The 22,774-nt window shown below is 34.5% G+C and overlaps 2 protein-coding genes across 2 annotated transcripts; one reads left to right on the forward strand and one right to left on the reverse strand.

Moving 5' to 3' along the window:
- Window positions 1-9,795: 9,795 nt before the first annotated feature.
- LOC143602131 (nifU-like protein 1, chloroplastic) lies at window positions 9,796-12,956 on the reverse strand. Its single transcript, XM_077079346.1, has 3 exons — window positions 12,626-12,956; window positions 10,644-10,780; window positions 9,796-9,999 (listed from the first exon to the last, which is right to left on the reverse strand). Exons 1-3 carry the CDS (start codon window positions 12,954-12,956, stop codon window positions 9,811-9,813), a joined length of 657 nt encoding a protein of 218 aa, XP_076935461.1. The 3' UTR covers window positions 9,796-9,810.
- A 4,477-nt stretch (window positions 12,957-17,433) lies between these two features.
- On the forward strand, window positions 17,434-22,464 carry LOC143602132 (DUF724 domain-containing protein 7-like). The gene is made up of 8 exons (XM_077079347.1): window positions 17,434-17,481; window positions 17,900-18,238; window positions 18,989-19,097; window positions 19,713-19,945; window positions 20,190-20,277; window positions 20,361-20,522; window positions 21,289-21,414; window positions 21,842-22,464. Exons 1-8 carry the CDS (start codon window positions 17,434-17,436, stop codon window positions 22,462-22,464), a joined length of 1,728 nt encoding a protein of 575 aa, XP_076935462.1.
- Window positions 22,465-22,774: the final 310 nt, after the last annotated feature.

The following is a 22,774-nucleotide window of genomic DNA, read 5'->3' on the forward strand; positions in this document are numbered from 1 at the left end:
TGTTTAAAACCATGACTTCCGCATAAGTTTCACGCAAGTTAGAACTTAATGGTTACTTTAATAAAGGATTAAGTGATTGAACCAACGAGATATCATTTGATTTGAATTTGAAGTCTAATGAAACCATTTTATACAATTATGTGTTTTTTCAAAACAAAATAAACCCAACGGCTACTTGTTTTGATGATATACATGATAAACTATTGGTCTGATTTACATAGACATTTCATTCACCTAAAGGTGATGTGTTATGTTTATGAGCCCTTACTTCATTTACGTACGTTCATTATATTTGAACTTTGGTCATAGCCAACGCGAAGCCAAAGTTCAAGTAGAACGTTACTCCTTATGCATGTTCATAATATTTGAATTTTGGTCATAGCCAACGCGAAGCCAAAGTTCAAATAGAACGTTAAGTCAGTCTTTTACGTTGGTGTCATAATTGGCTTTATCTTCAATATATTGTTTTGTCTATCTTGTTGATTACCCCTAATTTAGCTTAATTAAACTCTTCTATCCATGTCAATCTAGTATCCACTTTAAGTCCTAGCGTTGTATTCGAACTTTCCCACTTAGACGAACGCGGTAATGATGGATCTTAATTATGCATGAAGACATGACACCCTCGTAGCTCTTACTGCTTAAGGTATTGCGGATCATAAATTAGAGCATGATAAATGGGAGTAGTCGAACATAATGTCTTTTATGATCATCAATAATTCCATCTTAAGTGCTATTAAGGGAGCTATACCTGATTCAAAGAATGATGAAGTTTATTGGATTAAAAAAGGTATAGCTTAAGGTATCTGAGGCGCATGCAAGCACGATGAAGTTAGTGGTGTGCGTAAGCACATTATGATAATGAGCAACATGTCCCATAAGTTAAATGGATTAGACATGGAGGTCGGTAAATGTTTTCTACCACCTTTTACAATAACTTCTCTTCCTGCACGTTTTGATGCTTCTAAGATCAACTATAACACTCATAAAAGACAAATAGTCAGCACGTGAGTTGATAAGCAATATATATGCAAAAGGAAGAGCGATTAAAAACTAGAAAAACCGAAAGTTGCTTACGTCACTACTATAAGAAGTAGGGGAAATTCAAAGCGGAAAGTTTTAAGGTACATAAATCTAAATAAAGTACTATTCTCGACCGTAATGTCTCTAAGGGATAATCACATGTTAATTGTGCCATAATAAAGGACACATGTGATGGGATTGTCAAAATTTAAGGTGGGGATAACTAAGAAAGGGGTTTCTTACAATAAAAAAAAAGAAAATAAAATAAAAAGAAACCAAAGAACTCTTAGAACGGGAGTTGATGATGAACTTAATGATGTCATAGAAACAATGCAATTTGTTATGAAAAACTTGTCATTATAGTACACTTTATGATACCTTAATTTAGTATCACAAACAAAGTCAAACAATGATGGTTATGAAGTTTTGCATGGGCATGACAAAGTCATTATTAGTTTAAACTCTCAAATTCTTGGTTGTGCGTGCCTTGATTGAAATCTCTATAATTTATGTGTACTTGTATTTATTTAAAAATAATAATAATAATAATAAAATAATCATTTGACATATTTAAAATCTTTATGGCTAAAGTTAAAATTCAACTTAAGCATAAGATAAAGGTAATGTGATCAGATAGACGAGGTAAGTATTATGGCCAACATACAAATTTACCACTACGGGTACTTCTCAGCACAACGACATCGTTGAGAGAAGATATAGAACCCTTGACGATATGGTAAGAAGTATGTTTGCAAACTCAAATTTCCTAAATTTTATGAAATGAGGCCTTAAAGACAATTGTTCATATATTTAATAGGGCTCTTTCTAAATTTGTCCCAAAAAAAATTCCTTTTGAGATTTGGACAATAAGGAGCCAAGCTTACGATATATGAAAGTATGGGGTTGTCTTGAAAAAAAAAACTAAACCTTATAATACTCTACAAAGAGAACTTGACATGAGGACTGTCAGTTGTTACTCAATAGGATCTCCCAAACATTCAAAGGGATTTAAATTTCTATTACCCTTCTTATATAACTCACATAGTAGAAACTCGTAATGTTGAGTTTCTAGAGAACTCTAAGATTAGTGGGATCAATGAAAGTGAAGTCTTTGATTTCGAAGAAGTGCAAGAGGAGGGGGGACGGGCTCTTCAACTTTAGCTCCTATTACACCTCTTGTACATATACCACTACACCACCTAAGTTTCCTCATAAAATAATGCTTCAAATATTCCTGATAACGAAGGCACATCAAACACACAAGAGTAAAACCCTGAACCCATTAATGATCATGAACCCGAAAATCAGTTTAGGAGAGGTCTAAAAGGCCTACTAACTTTGATGCTTATGTAACCTACCTTAATGAAGCTGATTTGGATTTAGGAAAGTATAATGATCCAATCTCTTATAATGAAACCATTAGTGGTGATTAATCTTGTGAATAGAATAAAGCTATAATTGATGAGCTTGATTCCATGAATAAGAATGACCTTTGGGACTTGATTAAATTACTCGAGGGTGTAAAACCCGTAGGTTGTAAATGGGTTTACAAAACCAAATTAGTCCTGAACGAAAACGTCAAAAATTATAAAGCAAGATTGACTGCTAAAGGCTATACCCAAAAGAGAGTATTATTAGGTAACCTTCTCACCTGTATTATAAAAGGTTTCCTTGAGTATTGGTATGACATTAGTAGCAAATTATGACTTAAGGCTACATTAGATTGATGTCAAGAATTGCTCTCCTAAATGGTGACTTTCATAAAAACGTGTTTATAACTCAAACTAAGGGATTTAATCCTGAGGGTAAGGAACATGTAGTCTGTAAGCTAAAGAAATCCAAATATGGACTAAAATAGATATAACGTCAATGGTACTTAAAGTTCGATGAAATTATGAAGAATCAGGGCCGTCTCCGAGGATTTAAATACCTCGGCCGAGCTCGAAAAAAAAGACCCATAGCCTTAACGAGTAACGAAATATATTAGCTAATTTTTTTAAACAAGACTTAATTCTATAACAATAAACATAGAAAAATATATTATTAAAATCAAATACCACCGTAATAATTAACGATTAACCAATGATTCGTGAAACTCTCCTAAGTCCTAACATTGGAAAAAAAATAGCTTGGTCCTTGGTGGCTAGCTTGGTCAACTGTGGAGAAGCCTGGTGGTTAATAACGAACCAACAGTGGTGGTTGGCTGGGTTGGTCGTTGTGCAGCATTCGCAAAGCAGGAAGGAACCAAAGAGAAATTTCAATCGATTGCTATTTCTTTAATTTTGCGTCGGGTTTTCATTTTTTTTTCTTTTTAGTTTTTAGTTTTAATTTGGACCCAATAATTTAAACTTAATCAAATGGTTTTTGGATAAAAAATAATTTTGGGCCCAATAACTGTAAGATGGTAAAGAGCAATTCATATTTTATAAGTTTTATATTTTTAAATGTATATATAAAAATTATAGATACAAAAAATTTTGGCCCCTAAAAATTACATGCCCTGGCCGACGGTCCAACCGACGCCACCCTCAAGCCGGCCATGTGAAGAATACATGCTTTATGAAAACCAAGTGGATCAATTCACCTACCTCAAAATGAGTGGGAGCAATTTTACTATACTTGTCATTTACACGGAAGATATTTTTCTGGCAAGTAATAGCTTAGATTTATTGCATGGGTCAAAGCAATCATTCTCGCGTAATTTTGACATGATAGATCTCCGAGAAGCTCCTTATGTATTAGACATCAAAATAGACCGAGATCGTATCTATGAGACATTAGGTCGGTCTCAAAAGGCTTACGTTAATCGTGTTCTTGCACGATATAGCATGCAATGTTGCTTTCCATTAGTAGCTCCAGTAATTAAAGGAGGTCTTTTCGTTTCATTTTAAATGTTCGAAAATAGAGGTAGAGAAGGAGTGAATGAAACTGATACATTATGGTTTAGTAGTTGGAAGCGTGATGTATAGTTAAGTTTGTTTTCGTCAAGTTATCACATTTCGTCAAGTTATAAAGTTATCAATCTAGTTATGGTCTAGATCATTGTAAGGCAATAAATAAAATATTGCGATATCTATAAAGAACAAAAGAAGCTTGATATAAAAATAATTGATAATTTTGAAGTAATTGACTCTTATAATTCTTACTTTGCTAAAAGCAAAGATGATAAGAAATCAGATTTGGGGTACCTCTTTATGTCGATAGGCGGACTAATGTCATGGAGGAGTCATAAGTAATAGCTAGCAATCTCCATAATGATGGCTGAATATGTTGTAGTGTACAATGCAACGTGCCATGAAATATTGTTTGAAAATTTGATAAGTGGACTCAAAATTGTTTAACTCCATATCATGAAAATTGAAGATATATTTAATAAGTCAGTTGCCATTAGTTTCTCGAACAGTAAAAGTTCGAGTGGCGCTGCATTATGTTTTGATGCAAAGTACTTGTTCGTAGTAGTACGTGAATGCAAAGTACTTGTATCAAATACATTAACACTATAAATAAGCTATAAGGATCCGATAACTAAAGGTCTCCCGCCCATAAGTATCTGATAACTTATAATGCGGATGGGTATAAGTAGAGACATTGTATAATAGCATATGGTGTGTATGAATTATTATGATTTCCTCGAATGCTTTGTTTTTGTCTATAATAAAGTTTATGTGCACATTATAATCTAGAGACAAAATTTATGCAAATTAATTAATTACCTTAAAGGGTTTATTCCCGTTATTTGACACTAAGTTTTAAATGTTGTATGTTGAGACCATATTATGACTGTTGGGGATCTCGAGTTATCTGCAACTCGAACGATTGTAACTATCTACTATAGTTTTAATGTACAACTTGATGAGTGTTTAACTTGGCCACTAATTTACCTAATTACTCATCATAAATGGTTATTCAGCCAAGTGAGAGAATGTTGGAAAAGCCCATATAATGTGGCCTCATTACCATTTAAATATTATAATTAGTCAAATAACCTAATTTGGCCCATAAGATATATGGGCTATTTGATGGACATACCATATATATATTAGGGTTTCCCTTAGATGTCACATAACAACAACAGAGAATCAAAACACACACCAATAACTTTCTCTCTAAGATCTCCATCAGTCAGTGACATCATAATGGAACCGAATCAGGAGTCATCATGGCATCGTCATCCTTCTTAATGATCTCGATTTCTACAAGTAAGTTTTATTACTATGATGTCTAATTTCTTATTTATGATTGAATCAACACGTCAGGGTTTATGTTTTACCCATGTATCAAGGATATAATCAACATTTATTACAATAAAAATTTGCTTTAAACCGTGTTTTTTTACTAACAACTCTTTTGTTAGTGATTACCAAGAGTGGTTCTATCGAAACTGATGTAAAAGATACGATGATTCATTCAAACTGCTTTAAATGAGGATTGTTTATATCGGACCAATCTTAGCTTTTTAAATAATCATTATTTACAGCGATTCAGTCTGATTGACACGAGACATGTAGTATATGGAGTGATTTTCTATCTTGTTTGTAGCGGTTTTACATATAACCGCTTTAAAATAAATTTTAAACATTTCAATAGAGGTTTTTTTTTGTTTGGTCAGTGCCAAAGTTTTTCACTGGATTTCTCTTTAACGATAAAACGGCTTGTGATGTGTTTATCATGAGTTATGATGCTTAAAATGTTAAAAAAAAAAAATTTAAGTAGCTGGTAGCATATTAAAACAAAAGGATAAATCATTATAAAAAAAAAGTTGAAAGGGCTAAATGGAACGTCGGAAAAAAAACGTAAATGGTTGATGTATAAACTTTTTATAGTATGAAATATAATGTTTTATATTTATAAAATTACTAAGTAACCAAAATTTTAACTTCATGCATTGTGGGCGCTTAAAATTGGTGTAGTTTTAATGTAAGGTAGGTTATGTGTGTTTTCAGTTCGTCCCCCCCCCCCCCCCCCCCCCCCGCGGGGGGGTGATTTGGCTTGTTTTGTGTTTATAGAAGTAAGGTGTTCGGAAAAAATGCATTAGGGATGTTTATGCTTCGTCTTTTATTTTATTTATATACATATCCCTTTTTTGCGCGTTGGTGCATATCATTAATTCAATCTTCAACATTTTGCAACTAAAGAATGATTTCTAACTATAACACATATATTAGGTGTTGAAAGTTGTAGGTGAATTAAAAAATAGTGTTAAATTAATACCATATTCATATAATGGTCGTAGTTGATGAGTTGTAACTTGTAAGTTAACAACCATTTTGAAAACTTAATATAATTTACTATTATGGCTTTTGAGGATATCATAAAGTATATCAATACGGTCTAGGATTGATATATGCATGACATTCTTAAAAGTTATGGACGATCGTTGTCATTGTGAATACTTTAGTATTAAACCCAAGACTTTATATAGATACGTTATCATTTGTGTAAGTTACTCTATAAACTATTATATACATCGTTTACTCTATAAAAAACTATAAGAGTTACGTGAGAACATAATGGTTAGTTACTCTGAATGTTAAAAACATGTCACGTAGGTTTAATTTGTTGGGATGTGTGGACATCAATACATCTAGAGTAGTTGACCATAGGTAGGGGTGTAGGCAAGTGCAGTCGCCAGTCGGCCCTACCTCAGACTGTTCACTCGTGTAGCCTAATCTTTTTTGTGTAAATCATATGTGCTTGCATTTTCTGGAGCACCAATAATAAAGCGCTAGTTGTAACTGTGGACGTAGGTCACACTAGTAGAGCTATGCAAATTATTTATGTTTCGTTTACTTTTGTTAGTGTGTGTGTGACATAGTGTTTGTCTGTATTACGATGAATTCAAGATTCTAACACGATTAAAAAAGTGGAAGTGAGCGGTGTGAATGTGATTGGCTCACAGTATATAGTCATTGTATATCAAATTTCAAAAGAAACCTTTCACACCTAACACGAGCATGAAAAAATCTATATAACCATTTTCACAGCTACCTTTTGGTAAAACCGACGTCGTGTTTCCATGTTCATGGTGCTAATGTGACAGCTCCACCACCACACACACGAACCATGTCATACGGTATAAGACTCAAAATCTATCTCTGGTGACATCAGTAAGAATAATCACAAACATCAACTTTAAAAAATGTATAACATACTTCTATTTAAAATTTACTTATTATTTTTTTGACATCCAATGTTATTATTACTCTATTTACACCTATAAATCTAAACTACTCGTCACACATTAACTAAGAATTACATTACTAAAGGATACATTCAATTTATACACAAATAACCTAATGTTTGCGAATATTGCTTTATTTAAATAAAACCTAAACCATGTCAATAAGTGATTTACACGCTTCATACTAAAAAAAAAGGCAAAAAAACGAAAATTTGCTAAAACTTAGGGAATGTCTTTGGTGAAGAAATCGAAACCCTAATCGGTGGAAATCAGGTTCGACAACTTAGTCAAACCGTATGTGGACTATGACTGTTTTTTACCACATGATTTGGGTCGCCAAGACCTTTCCTTATGTTGTTTATGAGCTCTTAACTACATTTTTCTTATGTTTTTCAGTTATATTTATTTAATTTTGGTAAAGTCTTTTATCCATTGACTTATTTTCCCTATGCATGTCAAATATATGAGAGAGAAAAAAATATAAGAGCATCGAGAGTCCTCCAACTTTATCCCATTTTTCCATTTTACCCTGCATGCCATATCAACTTTTTTCTTATTTTCAAATTTTCCCAAACACCATGGTATCATCCCATCTCTTCCCAAAGCCAAAAACTACTAAAAATTAAACCGGGATAGACCGTGGTGTAGTCCCCAGTTTCGATGGCAAAATATTCTGTACAAACCAAGAAAACGATGTTCCCACTCTTTCACCGGCTCCTCAAGCGTCCCATTCCGTATGCTCTTGGTTACATAACCTAACAATATTATTTTATATTGTATGATATAAATAATTGTATAAGAAAATAAGAATCATTTGGTATAATGTGAAAACTACTCGTATAGTATAATAATACAATCAAAGAAGCAGGCCAACCAGAAATGAAATTAATTAAAAAACATTAAAAAAAGTTTTAAAAAAATGAAACGACAGGAAGATGCCGTCGCATATTAATCGGATGTTAGGGAATATATGTCGTGTAAGGTTTCGGTGGGATTGAGGAATGTGGTAACGGCGTTTACCGGGCGGCATATTATATAGTTATGAATGAATATAACAACGCCACGTGGCATTTCCAAACCACAACAATCACAGTCACCATTTCATTTTCACTAACCGATACGTTCTATGTATTAAATGTTCCTTTTACATGCTATTTAAATCGAAAAAGATGTGTCATATATTTAGACATAAATAATATTAATAACTAGAAAATGATTAATATTTAATAATAATAATAATAATAATAATAATAATAATAAATATTTTAAAAGGAAAAGTTCAATGTATCTCTTATATAATATGTTGACGGTTGACGGTCGGTTAGACATGCATTGATAACGGTTGCAACTTCTTGACCTAACATAAAAGATTCTAATTAAAGTATTCTTAAAATTTTAAATTAAACATAAATAATATGATCATAATCATAAACTAACACTAAAGGCTTTATAGTTCGAAAAAAAACACACACACACTAAAGGCTTTAGCTCCTTCACAAATCATACCCCGTCTCGTTACTATTTGTTTATGTTGTGTCGTTATTTTATCATTTTCATGTTATTATCAGATATCGGCAGAGCAGTTGAATCGAATATAAATAGTTCTATTGCAATCTCAAGCTAAAAAGTTTCAAGTTTCAGCCTTTTCATTGTTTGTTTACCCATTACGTTTTATAATTTCCTTTTAGTAGATAAACAGTTTAACTAATTTATCTAAAAATAGTTGATATGAATAACTTACTAAAAATGAATTATGAAAAAAAAAAAACTCACCATTTGCAATATGTTTAATGATTATAATCTCTTAAATTGCATATTCAACAAATATTGAATTATTGATGTTCACAAAAAGCTCTTTTATGTATACAGGCCGGGTCGGTTTAAAATTTGCCCAAAACAGAAAACAAGCTGCAAATGCACGGTTTGGTTTTAAGAATTTGAAACCGACGTGTCTTCGGTTTTTCTGATCCGGTCTTTGGTTCTTTATATTTAGGAGTTGATACTTGATACGTTGAGCCCAAGATAACACCAAAAGATTAATACAGCCCAACTTAAAAGAAAAAAAAAATCTAAACCCGGTTTGGGCTGCTTTATGGGCCTGCCTAGTTCACTCAAATCCAAACACGATGATCAAAATAACTACACAACATCGGTCGATAAATAGGTCGAATCGAGCGGAGCTTTAACGGACTCAAGCCTAAAAATAAGCTTGTTTAATCGAACCCAAGGCCGAACCTGAGCTTGACTTATCAAGCTCGAGCCGGCTTGCGAGCCTATCACTTATATAAGTTTTATTTAATATATATTTATTTAATAATTATTATGTATAATATTATGATAAAATTAACTCCATACACATTATAATAAAAATAAAAATATAAATAAAAAGTATATATAAATATAGTTATTAACATATAAAAATTAATTAATATAATAATAAGTGAGGCTAGCTCAAGCTCTCTATAACTTAATCGAGCTCGGGCTCGGATCGTCTCATTTACAAGTCTTGAGTAAATTTGTTACACTTTTATTTTAAGCAGTTCCATTTTATAACAAGTGTTTTACAAATATGTTATAATCCTATATAACAATAGCTCTAAAGCAAGTTACTCTGTGAGCACAACATTTTCAATATCTGTAAACTTTTCTTTGATGGCTGCTTTGACACCCGACCCGATTGATTCAGGCCCGGTATACTTCACGACACATTCCCCGCCATTTACTGATAAGACCTCCACATTTCCACCAAAGTTCGCTATTGCGGGCCTCAGTATTTCAAGATGCGCATTCACCGCCTGTAATTGAAACATATTAATACATATCATTGCTGCATTATTCATTAAGAATAGACTTTGGTCACCTTTAAACTACTTTCTCTGCTACCTGAACTATTTGATTAAACCCAATTAACCCGTATGAGTAGGGGTGCAAATGAGCGGAGCAGAGCTGGCTCGTGTGACTTACAAGAGCTCGAGTTTGGCTCGTGAGTCGTTTTTTCAAGCTCGGGATCAGCTCAGACTCACCTTGTTTATTGTTTATTAACTAACTTACATACGTTTTTTTTATTATTTCTATAAATTTTGAGGAAAATCATAGACAAGCCTAAGCTCGGCTGAAGCTCGTGTAGTACCTTAAGTGAGCCAAAGCTCGGCTCAAGCTCGATTGTGCTGTGAAATTAAGGCTCGACGAGCCTAAACAAGCTTCCATACAAGGATTGAGCTTGGGCTCAATAACTAAAAGCTCGGCTCGTTTTGAGATTTTTTATCAATCCGATCGCGAGTGGCCCAGCTCGTTTGCACCCCTACCCAACTTATGAGATAAAACAAATCCCAAATCGACCTGTTTGTAAATGGGTCAAAATTGTCACTCTATTGACATAAATTTACTTAGTTTCGGGTGTTTAACGTTTAAAACACAACAATTTAAGTACAAATCTTGCCTCGACAGTCGTTTCAGCCGGTTGTTCATCATAAACTTGAACAATGTCCTTTACAGCATCTCCAAATTTTTCTTTAAGTACTCTTTCGATCCCCATTTTCATGGTTGTTGTTGAGCTTGGACAGGATTCACATGCCCCTAATTCATATTTGATTATTAGTGTTATCACATAAATTATATAATCATCAACCAAAACATGTATCCAATCACTAGCAACTAATTTGTCGCAATCACATATCTAGTAATTGAATTGAACGTTCAGCGAACTATCTGTGAACGGCTCGGCGGGAAGCTCATTTTATCTGTTGGTTTAAGAAATGAATAAATATGAACAAGGAATCCCGTTCACGAACAGACGCCATGTTCGTTCAATTGTGTTCGCTTACTTCTTATTATGTTCGTTAATGTTCATTTGTGTATATGTATATTCATTAAAGGTTTTTAATACTTTCTAATGACTTATCTAATCATATCATATAGGTTCGCAAAATTATTAACAATAAAACAAAAACATATATGAGTATTATGTGATTAATTCATGTGTGAAATTAACATATGAATATGAATGTTAGAAATAAACACCAACACAAGCTTCGTAGCCATACCGAATCATCAACACTGACCATTCTTGGTTAGCCAAATCAAATGAAAACATTGTTTGTATTCATTTGTGTTAGTGAACCGTTCACGAACAAGGTCATTTCCATAATGAACAAGCACGAAATTTCGTTGGCTTGTCCTATAACAGCTTAATGAACGAACATGAACAAGGCCTTGTCGGGTTCGGTTCGACTAAAGTCTTAATTTATGTTCCAATTAGGGTTAAAATAAAATAGATCTTATATTGGTTAGCAATAGGATGATATGAGAGTCTAATTTATAATCAGAAATCAATTTAAGAATTAACTCAAACCGACATAAACCTAACCAAACAAAAACATAAAACCACAAAACGAACCGAACACAAACCAAAAACCCCAAAACCGAAACTGAATAATTTTTCAAACTTCAAAACCGAAGTTTTGGGTAACTGACCCAGACAGAACCAAACCCAGACTGAAAACCCCAAAACCGAAACCAAAGTTGAGGTTTTTGGTTCAGTTTTAGCCCAAAACCGAACCGCGCACACCCCATAACTAATAACCTAATCTCTTAAATCACGATTACATGCATTAATTTCATGTTCCAACTAAAAGTTAAAAAGATCCTAAATAGAGCAATTAGGGTTACAATGTTACATTACATGCATTAATTTCATGTTCTAATTTATAATTAAAAATCAATTGAACTAAGCAATACCTTGTAACTTAAGCAAAACGACGCCGTTTTTGAAGAGAAACCACGTCAACATTCCCACCGTCAGCAATTAAGTACGGCTTGCGTCTTCGAGAACGGTGTTGACGTTTTCGGGAGTGAGTTCAAAAAATTTAAGCTCAGATGCCAAACCGAAAAAACAGAAACCGAACCGAGCAAAACCCGAAAACCGCAAAACCAAAACCGGAGAAGAAATACTAAAACAAAAAAAAACTGAAACCGAATGGCTTTTAAAATTTCAAAAACAAAAGTTCCGTTTGTGGTTTTAGCTCAAAACCGACCCAAACCGAACACAAACTGAAACCCCCAAAACCGAAAAAACCAAAACTGCAAAACTAAAACGAACAGGTTTTTCAAAACTTTAAAAACCGAAGTTTCGGGTTGATTTTAGCTATAGCTCAATACCCACCCAAACTGGAAACCGCAAAACCAAATAGTTTTTCCAAAACTTCAAAAACCGAAGTTCCAGGTCGATTTTAACTCAACACCGAACAGAACCAAACTGAAAACCACAAAACCGAAACCAATATTCAGGTTTTCGGTTCCATTTTAGCCCAAAACCGAACCGCGCACACCCCATTACAAATAACCTAACTTCTTAAATCACAATTACATGCATCAATTTCATGTTCTAATTAATAATCTAAAACCAATTTAACTAAATAATACCTTGTAACTTAAGCGAAACGACACCGTCTTGAACAGAAACCACGTCAACATTCCCACCGTCAGAAATTAAGTACGGCCTGACGTCTTCGAGAACGGCGTCCACGTTTTCGGGAGTGAGTTCGAATTGCTGAGCGGAGTACAGTCCACCACTGGCCGTGGACTTAACGGTAACGGTGACGGTAGTGGTACGTCTTTGACTTTGGTTCACTAAACCTTTTATTCTGTTGTTATTGTTTAATACGATGGATGCTACTGAACGGATGTTATATGTGTTGGTGGTGGTGAAGAGTAATGGTAGGAAGTGAGGTTGAATAGATGTTGTGAACGCCATAGTCACCGGATCTACAAAGAATGATAAACGAAAAGGTGTATTGATTTTATTAATAGCTCCCAACTAACTATTTTGTTATACTTGTTCTTAATGATGTGCGAGTAAGATAATTCTAAAGTGGTATATGTTGGAAGTCGAAAAAAAGTTTTTACCAGAAAACTCACATTTTTTTAGTAGAAAACTCAACATTTTCGTCCTAAAAGTCAGGTCGGACCTTTAGTAAGATTTTTTTGGTAAAAGTTATGTATTATTGCGTGAGACAGGGAAGAGCGAACGAAATGGTGGCTCAAGGAGCCAAATACATGAATAAAGGTATATTGTAGAGCTATCACTGCTTGACTGCTATAGTGAAGTTCTTACTGCCTCTCGTGAGAGAGATCTTTGAGTGGAATCGCGGCTGCTGGAAGTTGTTAGCTAATAAACTTGCTTGCAAAGCGGCGCGAACTCTTTCAGACCCTTGCATTGCACACCTTTTTTAGCTGGCCTTCTCTTTCATAGAAATTTCAGAAAGTAGATTCTTTCAATATCCAAAGCACTGAGACTCGGTTGACAAGCTCATTGGCAAGACCGGAGGGGCTAGGTCGAAAATCAGGGTGGTTGCACGTTGCTTTGTATTTAAAGCAGTGTGCGGCCTCTTTGCAGAAGGCCTATGCTGACGATAAGGTGAACCCGAATGGCAACCAGTGCCGGTGTCTCCTAGTCGCTGGAACCCTATAAGGATATAACCATCGTCGGTTGGTGGTGGTGGTGGTGGTGGCGGTGTTAAAGTTGAGGTTTCCGGCAAAAAAATGGTTTATCTGGCCAAAAGTGTTTTTATGGCAACCTGCACGGATTTTGTTAGTCGTGGGTTATTGAGGACAAATACGTTAAAAGATGGGACTGACAGCAACCAAGTTGTTAGTTGGGACTGGTAATTACGAAAAGATAATAGTTGGGATTAATAAAGCAAATCCACTTAAAAAAAGTTAGTTTACTAGGCCTGAACCCAATGCTAATTGAATAGTTTGTGAACCGTTAGTTGTTATGTTCACTCATTTAATAAACGAACAAACATGAACAAAATATTTATGTATGTTTAACTAAAAGAATGAATACAAACAAATGTTTCGCTTGTTCATTTATGTTTGTGAACATTAATTTATGTTCTTTTACATTTGTTCATTTATGTTTGTGAACTATTCATTCAGATTTTAAATGAACGAACATAAACGAACACGAATATTTTCATTTTCAAAACGAACGAACATGAACGCAAATATTTGTATGATTAGGTGTTTGTGTTCGTTTAGTTCATTTACATGGTTATAAGTTACTACACGTTTAGATTTATCTATTGGCATTTTTAGTTTGGTTTATTTTTCAACTAATTACGTTTTGAACAATGGAGACGTCCGCAAACAAGGGGTGCTCTATTTTCTTATATGCGTTATATTATGGTGTCCTATTTTTGAAGGTAGGATTAAAAATTAAGCCACATGGCGATACCACAAAAGAAAGGATCTTAAGAGGAGACCAGACTGCTAAGGTATGTATAGATAATAAAAATAAACGAGATGATTGATTTTTAAGATAGTGAACTTACCACCAAAAGATAGCCCACGACAACCCTTGTTGTTAAAGAAGGTACACATAAGCAGGTATGAGTTGACGTTTCACAAACATATATTGGCGTGCTCATTTCAAAATTGATGCTTTGTTATTCCTATCATCAAGTGGTTTCAGGATTATCCACAAGTAGAATGTCAGGTGGTTCATAGGTTGTTAAGCGAAACTCTTGGCGTCCTGGCATATCACAAGCACCTTGCCCCATACGACTTATGGGTGGTCAAAACTGGGCAAGGAAGGATATTGGATGTATTGGACACAGATTATCACCGTCTTGAAAACTTTGTCGTCCTTTTTAACTTGTTTCGTTATCTTATATCCTTCCCCACCCCACCAAACCACTAATCAAATGGTCAACTCTGGAAATATCGAGCAAAATACATGTCAGTACGTACATTTTTGCAACGTATGGTAGTGCCACGCCAACTTTAGAAATACTGCACTAAACGCGTGTTTTTTATCATACGTTAGAAAATGTCTATCAACAACGAGTACCCAATAAAAAAAAGCTAAAAGACAAACTACACATACGAAGTAAAAGAAAAAAAACAAGTAATGCAAGATACATCATACAACGTATCCAATTGATATGACGTTATAACGTTAGATGTAAATCCTCGGCGGTTAACACTCAGTGACGGGCAAACTCCTTTGTCAAACCACTGAAGGTCCGCGACTAACATCCATAACTCGATATTTTACACATAAGGACAGCACAATCAATGAACATCACCAATTTCATAATTCACAAACTTCGATCAAGTTTTATTTTAAACGACGTTAGTCCCGCTGACAGGTCCACTAAAGAAAAAACTACTTACTCTAGTTCGAATCCTTCTCTTACGGTCTCTTAAATAAGTGGCATACACTTGTTACGAATCGAACTAGTTTTAAGAAACTATATATAATCAATCACTCCATTGCATCATGTTAATAATAATATTATTATTATTATTCAAAAAAAGGGGGGAACACGAACCAAATTAGGGTTTATGAAACAGCTTTCATCTTCAAATGCAACGATCAACGATGATCTTACTCACTTGAAGCTGTAATAATAATAATAATAATCAACTCCGATCACCTCTGATCGTTAGCTTCCGTTACAATTCTGCTTTGATTGGAGCTAAACGACGTCGGCTTGATAAGTATGGGCTGATGGTAGATGGACTCGTCTAGAGAAGCAGGTTGTTGTGGCTTCGTTAATTTAATTTTAACCTAATTTCACACCTGAATTTGTGTGTTTAGTTTATTATGATTCGTAAGGTTTTGTGCATGTTCGGTTTGTTAAGCGTTTATCAGAATGGTTCGTGGACAGCTAACGGAACGGAATTTGTTGTTTGTGTTTGTTCGTTAAGGAAATAAACTTGTTTGTGAACGGTTTACCAACACTTGATTGAACGGAATTATTGTTCGTGTTTGTTCGTTAAGGTAATGAACTTGCTCGTGAACAGTTCACCAGCACCTGATTGAACGGTATTATTGTTCGTGTTCGTTCATTAAGGAAATGAACTTGTTCGTGAACGGTTCACGAACGTCTGACTAAACAGAATTTATTGTTTGTGTTAGTTTATTAAGGAAATGAACTTGTTCGTGAACCGAACAAAATTTATTGTTCGTGTTCGTTGATTAAGGAAATGAACTTGTTCGTGAATGGTTCATTAAGTCACTAACGCAAACGAACAAACACATATGAACACAACCAATATTTTATATGATTTGGCTAACGGAGAATGGACGGTGTCAATGGTTTGGTCCGGCTACGAAGTTTGTGTTGGTGTTTTTTTAACACTCATATACATATGTTAATTTACGTATAAACTGATCACATAATACTCATATTTATTTTTGTTTTATGGTTAATTATTTTGCTTAAATATATGTGATAAGATTAGAAAAGTCATTAAAAATAAAAATAAAAAAACCTTTAATGAATAAGCATAAACAAACAAACATTAACGGACGTACACGAACACGCTATCGAACATTCATGAACACAATTGAATGAACATGACCTATGTTTGTGTTTGTTCATTTAGTTAATCAAACGAAATTCTATGTTCGTGTTCGTTCATTTATGAAACGAACGAATATAAATGAACTTCCCGTCGAACAATTTGCCGAACGTTAGGCTCGTTTACAGCCCTATGCAAGATTATGCCAAATCATTTTTGTGAGGATTTATGCTTGTTTATGTATGTGATTCAAAGTACTTGATATGCTAATAATTTGCATTAATTTTGTATGCTCCTTTTTGTTTTTGTTGCTTTGAATGCGATGTCTGCATTAGAATCTTGAAATTTTTGTTAGATAGTTTTGTGTAGTGGATTGATCTGCATTAAATGGTAGTTGTATCACTCGGAGTAAACATAAGAAAACAACAAGGTTCATTTTCAGTGTTGAATACCATTGCTCATGGATCAATGATGAATCAGACTTTTATAGTGTTCATATTTAATCATCTTTACATTCGTTCCTTGGTTCCTCAAATTAAGTTGTTTGAAAAAGTGGATGGCTATAGTTTTGGCTGGTGGAGTAGAGTAGTTACAAAGAAACTTGCTGATCGCAGATACACGGTGTATTTAAAGTTTAAACACACACATAAGGGGAAATAATTTAGTTATCTAATGGTTGTTAGCCTTGTAATTACAATTAGGGGGTGTAGCAACTAAATCAACAGATTCTTCTATAATAATTTTGATAACTGTTTAGGAGAACACTTCACTGTTTATTTTTGTTGACTGTCACCTCTGTCTGGTCATTAACAATTCTGCCTTGATTTTGATCCGAATGACGTTGTTGATTCGTGTATCAAGGCAGGTGGCCTACAACTCTTTTTACAAAATCCATTTCGGAGTCCCGGTTGACAGAAATGGCTGATGGCAAATGGGCCCAGCCCGAGAAACGAGCTGCACTTTTGGTTTTAGCTTAACGCATTTCGACTCTCTATATAGTTATATACTCCCTTTTCTTCTACTATTCTTATACACACTCTCGCCGCTGTTTCTAATCATTTTTAGGGTTTAGTTTTCTCAATTGTATTTTGGGGGTACGCGCTGCTTTCTACATTATTCAGTAAGTGCATCCTTCTGTGCTGCAGTTTGTTGTAAAAACTATGGTGACTGTTGAGTATTTAACTGTTTACACCCAATCGTTATTTTGAGGATCTATGCTTGTTTATGTACCCGATTGAAAAAATGCTACTAACTTGCCGTCAATCCGTATGCTTATTTTCATTTTTGTATGCTTTGAATGTGTAATCTGCATTAGAATCTTGAAACTTTTATTAGATAGTGTGGTGTAGTGAATTGATCAGCATTAAATGGTTCTGATTTCGTTTCCCTTTGGATAATAATAAGAAAACAGCAAAATTAACTTTCTTGGTTGAATACATTTGCTCAGGGATCAATGATGAACCGGAGGTTCAAAGAGTTAGTATAGATCATCCTCATATTCATCCCTCGGTTCCTCAAATTAGGGTTACAAGTTTCGGTTTGTTAGAAAAAGTGTACGCTTTTTATGATTTTAGCTGGTGGAGTGGAGTAATTACCCAAAAACTTGCTGATAGTAGATACACTGTGTACTTTAAACATACAAATACGGTGAAAGAGTTTAGTCATGAGGAATTAAAATCGCATGTGGAATTGAAAGATGACAATTGGGTCCCCACTTGTCAGGTATTTAGTTGCCATTAACTTCTTAACTATAAAATGTGGTGTTTGCGTTTTACTTATTATAATTTGCTTATTGCTTCCTTAAAAGAGTAGTTTTGTATAGATAATTTATTTCACTCACAAATATTAAAGTAAGCAGCTTCGGTAAGTAAATTCACAAACACCCTCAAAGCAGCTAATGATTGTATGAAAACACAATAAGCAGAAAAACAGGTTTAATAAGCAAATACAAAGCACCCCTTTATCTGCTTGCCATTTGAGTCAGTTTTGTTGTTTATGCACTCTAGAGACAAATACTTCTAATATAGGTTTCGGAGACTGAATGATGGTATCTTATGATATCTCAAGTTTTTTATAATTTTCTTTCAGGTTCCTTTTTCTGATGTTGAGTTAAGAGATACTAATTCTCTAAACCTTACGGACCCGATCGCGAACACAACTAGTGATATTGAAATCCACACTAAAATTGTAAAAGGATCCATGAAGAGATCGAAACCAAAAACTGTTGGTAGCATTGATAAGACTTTAAAGCCTCATAAGAAGTTGAAGGCTGGGATTGATTCTCATGATCAGAGTCTATCAAACGGGGGTCCGAGTAAAGAAGTCAGCACACCTGTTGGTCAAACTGTTGATACATCTAAGAAGCTTGTTTGTGGAAAGAAAACGGTGAGTTGACTTTCTAGTAAGCAATGTATGGAGTTTATTAGTAAAATCGCATAATTATTAGTTTTTTTTATTAATTTACTTGTGCAGCCCACTAAGCGAGCGAAAAGTGTTGAATTGAAGTGTCCCGTGAATACTTCTGCAAAAAAGAAAGGGAAATTATCAGCTGGTTCTAAAGGCTCGAAAGCTTTAGTTAAAGGTGTGTAGTTATTTGAAATATTAATTCAATCTAATATACCATTAAAGTTTCATAATATATATTCACTCTTTCATACAAATTCTCGTATTCACCTATTTCATAGGGGTGTAAACAAGTTAAGCGCTCGTGAGCTGCGTGAGATCAGCTTGCTAAAAGCTCAACTGGGAGCTGAACTTAAACAAGCACACGTCTGAGCTTGAGCTTAAAAATAAGTTTGTTCACTGACTTGTTTTAAATTAGTTATTATTATATATAAAGTTATGATAAAATAACAAAAAGATCTATAAAGTTTTAGATATAAGTATTTTAATTATAAATATATATAAAAACTTATTATAAATCAATTACATATAATAAACGAGCCGATCTTGAGCTTGAAAAACTACTTATGAGCCGAGCTCGAGCTCAAGCTTTAGAAATAGAGCTTGCAAGGAGCTGAGCTCGAGCTCTCGTAAGTGTAAAGAACTGAGCTTGAGCTTCCATTAGTAAAGTGAGCCGAGGTGGAGCTTAAACGAACTAATTTTGTTTCATAACAAACTAAGTCAATTACTAATAACAATTTGATTTATTGAAGAATTTAAAATGTGCTTTACATGTTTATTTTTCATCACACAGCTGAAGGTGATTTGGCCCTAACAACGACTCCAACTGCCGTTAAGAAAAGGCGTCTGAACCCAGAACTTTCTGCTCCTGTTGTTCTGGGTTTGAGATGTATGGCGATGACAGTCCCCAAAAACAAGAAATCTAAGCAGTTAGTTACTGCAAATCCTCAAACCGTGGGTGAACCCGAGCCACCTCAATCAGGTGTTCTATTGGTGTCTAAGACAACCGATAAGCAAGTAAATCAGGTTGTTATAACTTATAACTTATAAGTAATCATTTCTTTTTTATATGATATTTTCAGTGTTTCAAAAAGTTATCAGTACTGTGAAATTTAAAATAATATACACATGTAAAAAATTTACCCTTTTTTTATTTGACTATTTTGAAATAAAACACTAGTTAATGTGTCGAAATTGCGATCGCCAGTTTTTGGTTTATTTTTGTTAATGGACATAAATTGGTGTATGGATCTCATTATTTCTCATGTAGGTTACGAAAACTGATGGCGACACATCAGCAAGAAGCAAGTGGGGAAGGACATTCATAAGGAATGCAAACCGCAAGACTCTCTTGACTTGTATAATCTCAATATCTTTTAACTGATTTGCATGAAATTTATGTCTGCGCATTAAAATACCGAACTTATTTTTATGTTTGTAGTAAATGATGCAAATGAAGAACCCAATGTAAATAAGTCGCCAGATAGATCGGGGTTGGAGTTGGCTTTGCAACAGACAGGATCTAATAAACTGGTGAAAGGAAAACGAGGAAGAAGACGTACAATTAGTTTGAACATGGAGTCTTCACGGCCTTCACACCGAGGTGAACAATCACTTTATTATTAATAACTAGTTTTTTTTACCCGGCGCAATGCGCCGGGGCAGCTGACAAATCACTAGCATTGAAATCTAAGTGTCGGTAAAACCAGAGCGTTACTACCGTGGGCCGATGTGAATTTGGTCAGTATCCGTTACGTTCATTACGGTATACACACCACTATTAAAATTTGAGCGCTAAAATCCAAAAAATTAATTCGTCAAACTAATGTATAAAAAAACAAAATATTTAAAATGATATTTATTTGGTCGGCAAACCAGGACGGTGCCCAACTGTTGTCGGTCCTGCGCATTGAGGTTGTAACTCGACATGAATTTAGTCGGTTTTGATTACGTGTGTTACGGTACAGGACCTAATATATATATATATATATAGATTGAGGTGGACCAATGGCCAATTTGGGGGGGGGGGTTGTCGGTTGGTAAACTTGTGCTTTGGTAAAACCTGAGCATTGTCGATCATGGGCATTGAGACGGTGACTCTGTGTGATTTTGTTCGGTTTCCGTGAGGTTTGTTATGCTACCGGAACTAAAACAAAAAAATGACGTTTGATCAGTTTCCTTTACATTCGTTATGATAATCAAACTAAAAAAAAAAAATCACAGACCAATATGGTGCCGCCAAGTGGCCCAATAGGGCACTTACAGCACCAAAATTCTTAATTATATATAGTATATTAATAATAGTATAAATATTAACTAAAAATATCTATATTTTTTCATATTACTCATTGGGTATGTTTTTTCTGTAGATCTTCAAGGTTCACGTGCACGAGAAGACAATGGAAAGCCTGAAAATCTTGTTGAGAAATCACTCGACGCAGAGCTTGATGATCAACCTATTAATAACTTGGTTCAAGCTTCTCGCGTGTCCGCTGGTAGTTTTCTGGTTTTTTTAATTTTGGTTAAAATCCATGACTTTTTAAGGCAAACCGCACAAATTAGTACACTTTTTTCATGATTTTAGCAAAAATAGAAGAAACCAACTTGCAATTTTTAATCATTTCTAGCAACAGAGTTAATTTATATTAATATTGATGACATGGCATGCCATCAATAAGAATTTAAAAGTTAGTGTTAGATACAGTTTTCTAAAAGATACAGGTAAAATAAGTTAAATTCGGATTGGCTGCAAAAGTCATGATAAAATGCAAGTTGAATTCTGTTAATACGAGGTTGTTTACGCGTTACATGATTTGTTACTTGATAATTGTTTTAAAAGTATAATTACAAAGAAAACATATATTTTTTTAACTTCTATAAGTTTATCGGTATCTGTTTGACGGTTATTCCCTTCATATTCAGGCAAAGGACGACATTCAGAATTTCCACCGTTTGTAACAACGAACAAAGATCAAAACCCGAAGTTTGAAAAAAGGAGTGCAGTTTGGAAATCCATCGAGACAACGGAAGCATTCCGTTTATTTCCACAGAACCCGCACTTTGGTCCTCTTAACAGCCTTAGCGAAAGTGCTCGCGAACGCACTGCCATTCATAAAATGGTCAACTTTTCAACCGTTTTCGAGGACGTGTGCCGTTTACGCCAAAATGATCCAAAAACTAAAATCGAAGAGAAACTGGAGATCCTTTTGGAACTGGAAACCCACGGGTTTGATGTCGGTTTGTTAACATCCCGTTTGAAGGAAATGCTTTCTTTGAAGGATGAAGCGGAAACACACAGAACTGGCGTAAAAGAACCGAAAGATAATATCGGGAGTGAACGTGCTAAAATTCAAAAATGTAACAGAGACATCACGGTGATCGATAGACAGATTGATGAACTCATTGCCAAACGTGAGCAGCTCATGAAGGAAAACGAAAAAAGCGAGTTAAAAATCGAGGCTTGGGAAGAGATCGTCGATGTACATGAAAGAGCGATAGGCGAATGTGATCGCAAGATCGATGATTTAGCAACCGCTCCTTTTTAAATTTCTAGTTGTTCTTTTTACTGCTATTAAGTACTCTTAGATTGATTTTGATCTGTTTGCTTATGAAGGGCAATTTTGGATAGTGTTTGTATCTTATATCAGTCGAATCGGGTTGAAAGCAGATTAAAGTCTAATTGCTTTATAGTGATACTACCAAGTTTACTATTTATAAGGCTTTACATAAAGTCGAAATGTGGGTCGGGTTTGGAGTAAACAGTGGGTCGGGCCATAAACGGGTGTTTTATGACGATAATTACATCTTAATTGGGTTTGAGTTTGGAGTAACAACTGGCTCGGGTCATAAGCGGGT

The sequence above is a fragment of the Bidens hawaiensis genome, unplaced genomic scaffold (genome assembly GCF_021521415.1).
Source record: "Bidens hawaiensis isolate Kalapana, Puna unplaced genomic scaffold, B.hawaiensis_p1.1 tig00057955_1, whole genome shotgun sequence".
Classification (NCBI taxonomy): domain Eukaryota; kingdom Viridiplantae; phylum Streptophyta; class Magnoliopsida; order Asterales; family Asteraceae; genus Bidens; species Bidens hawaiensis.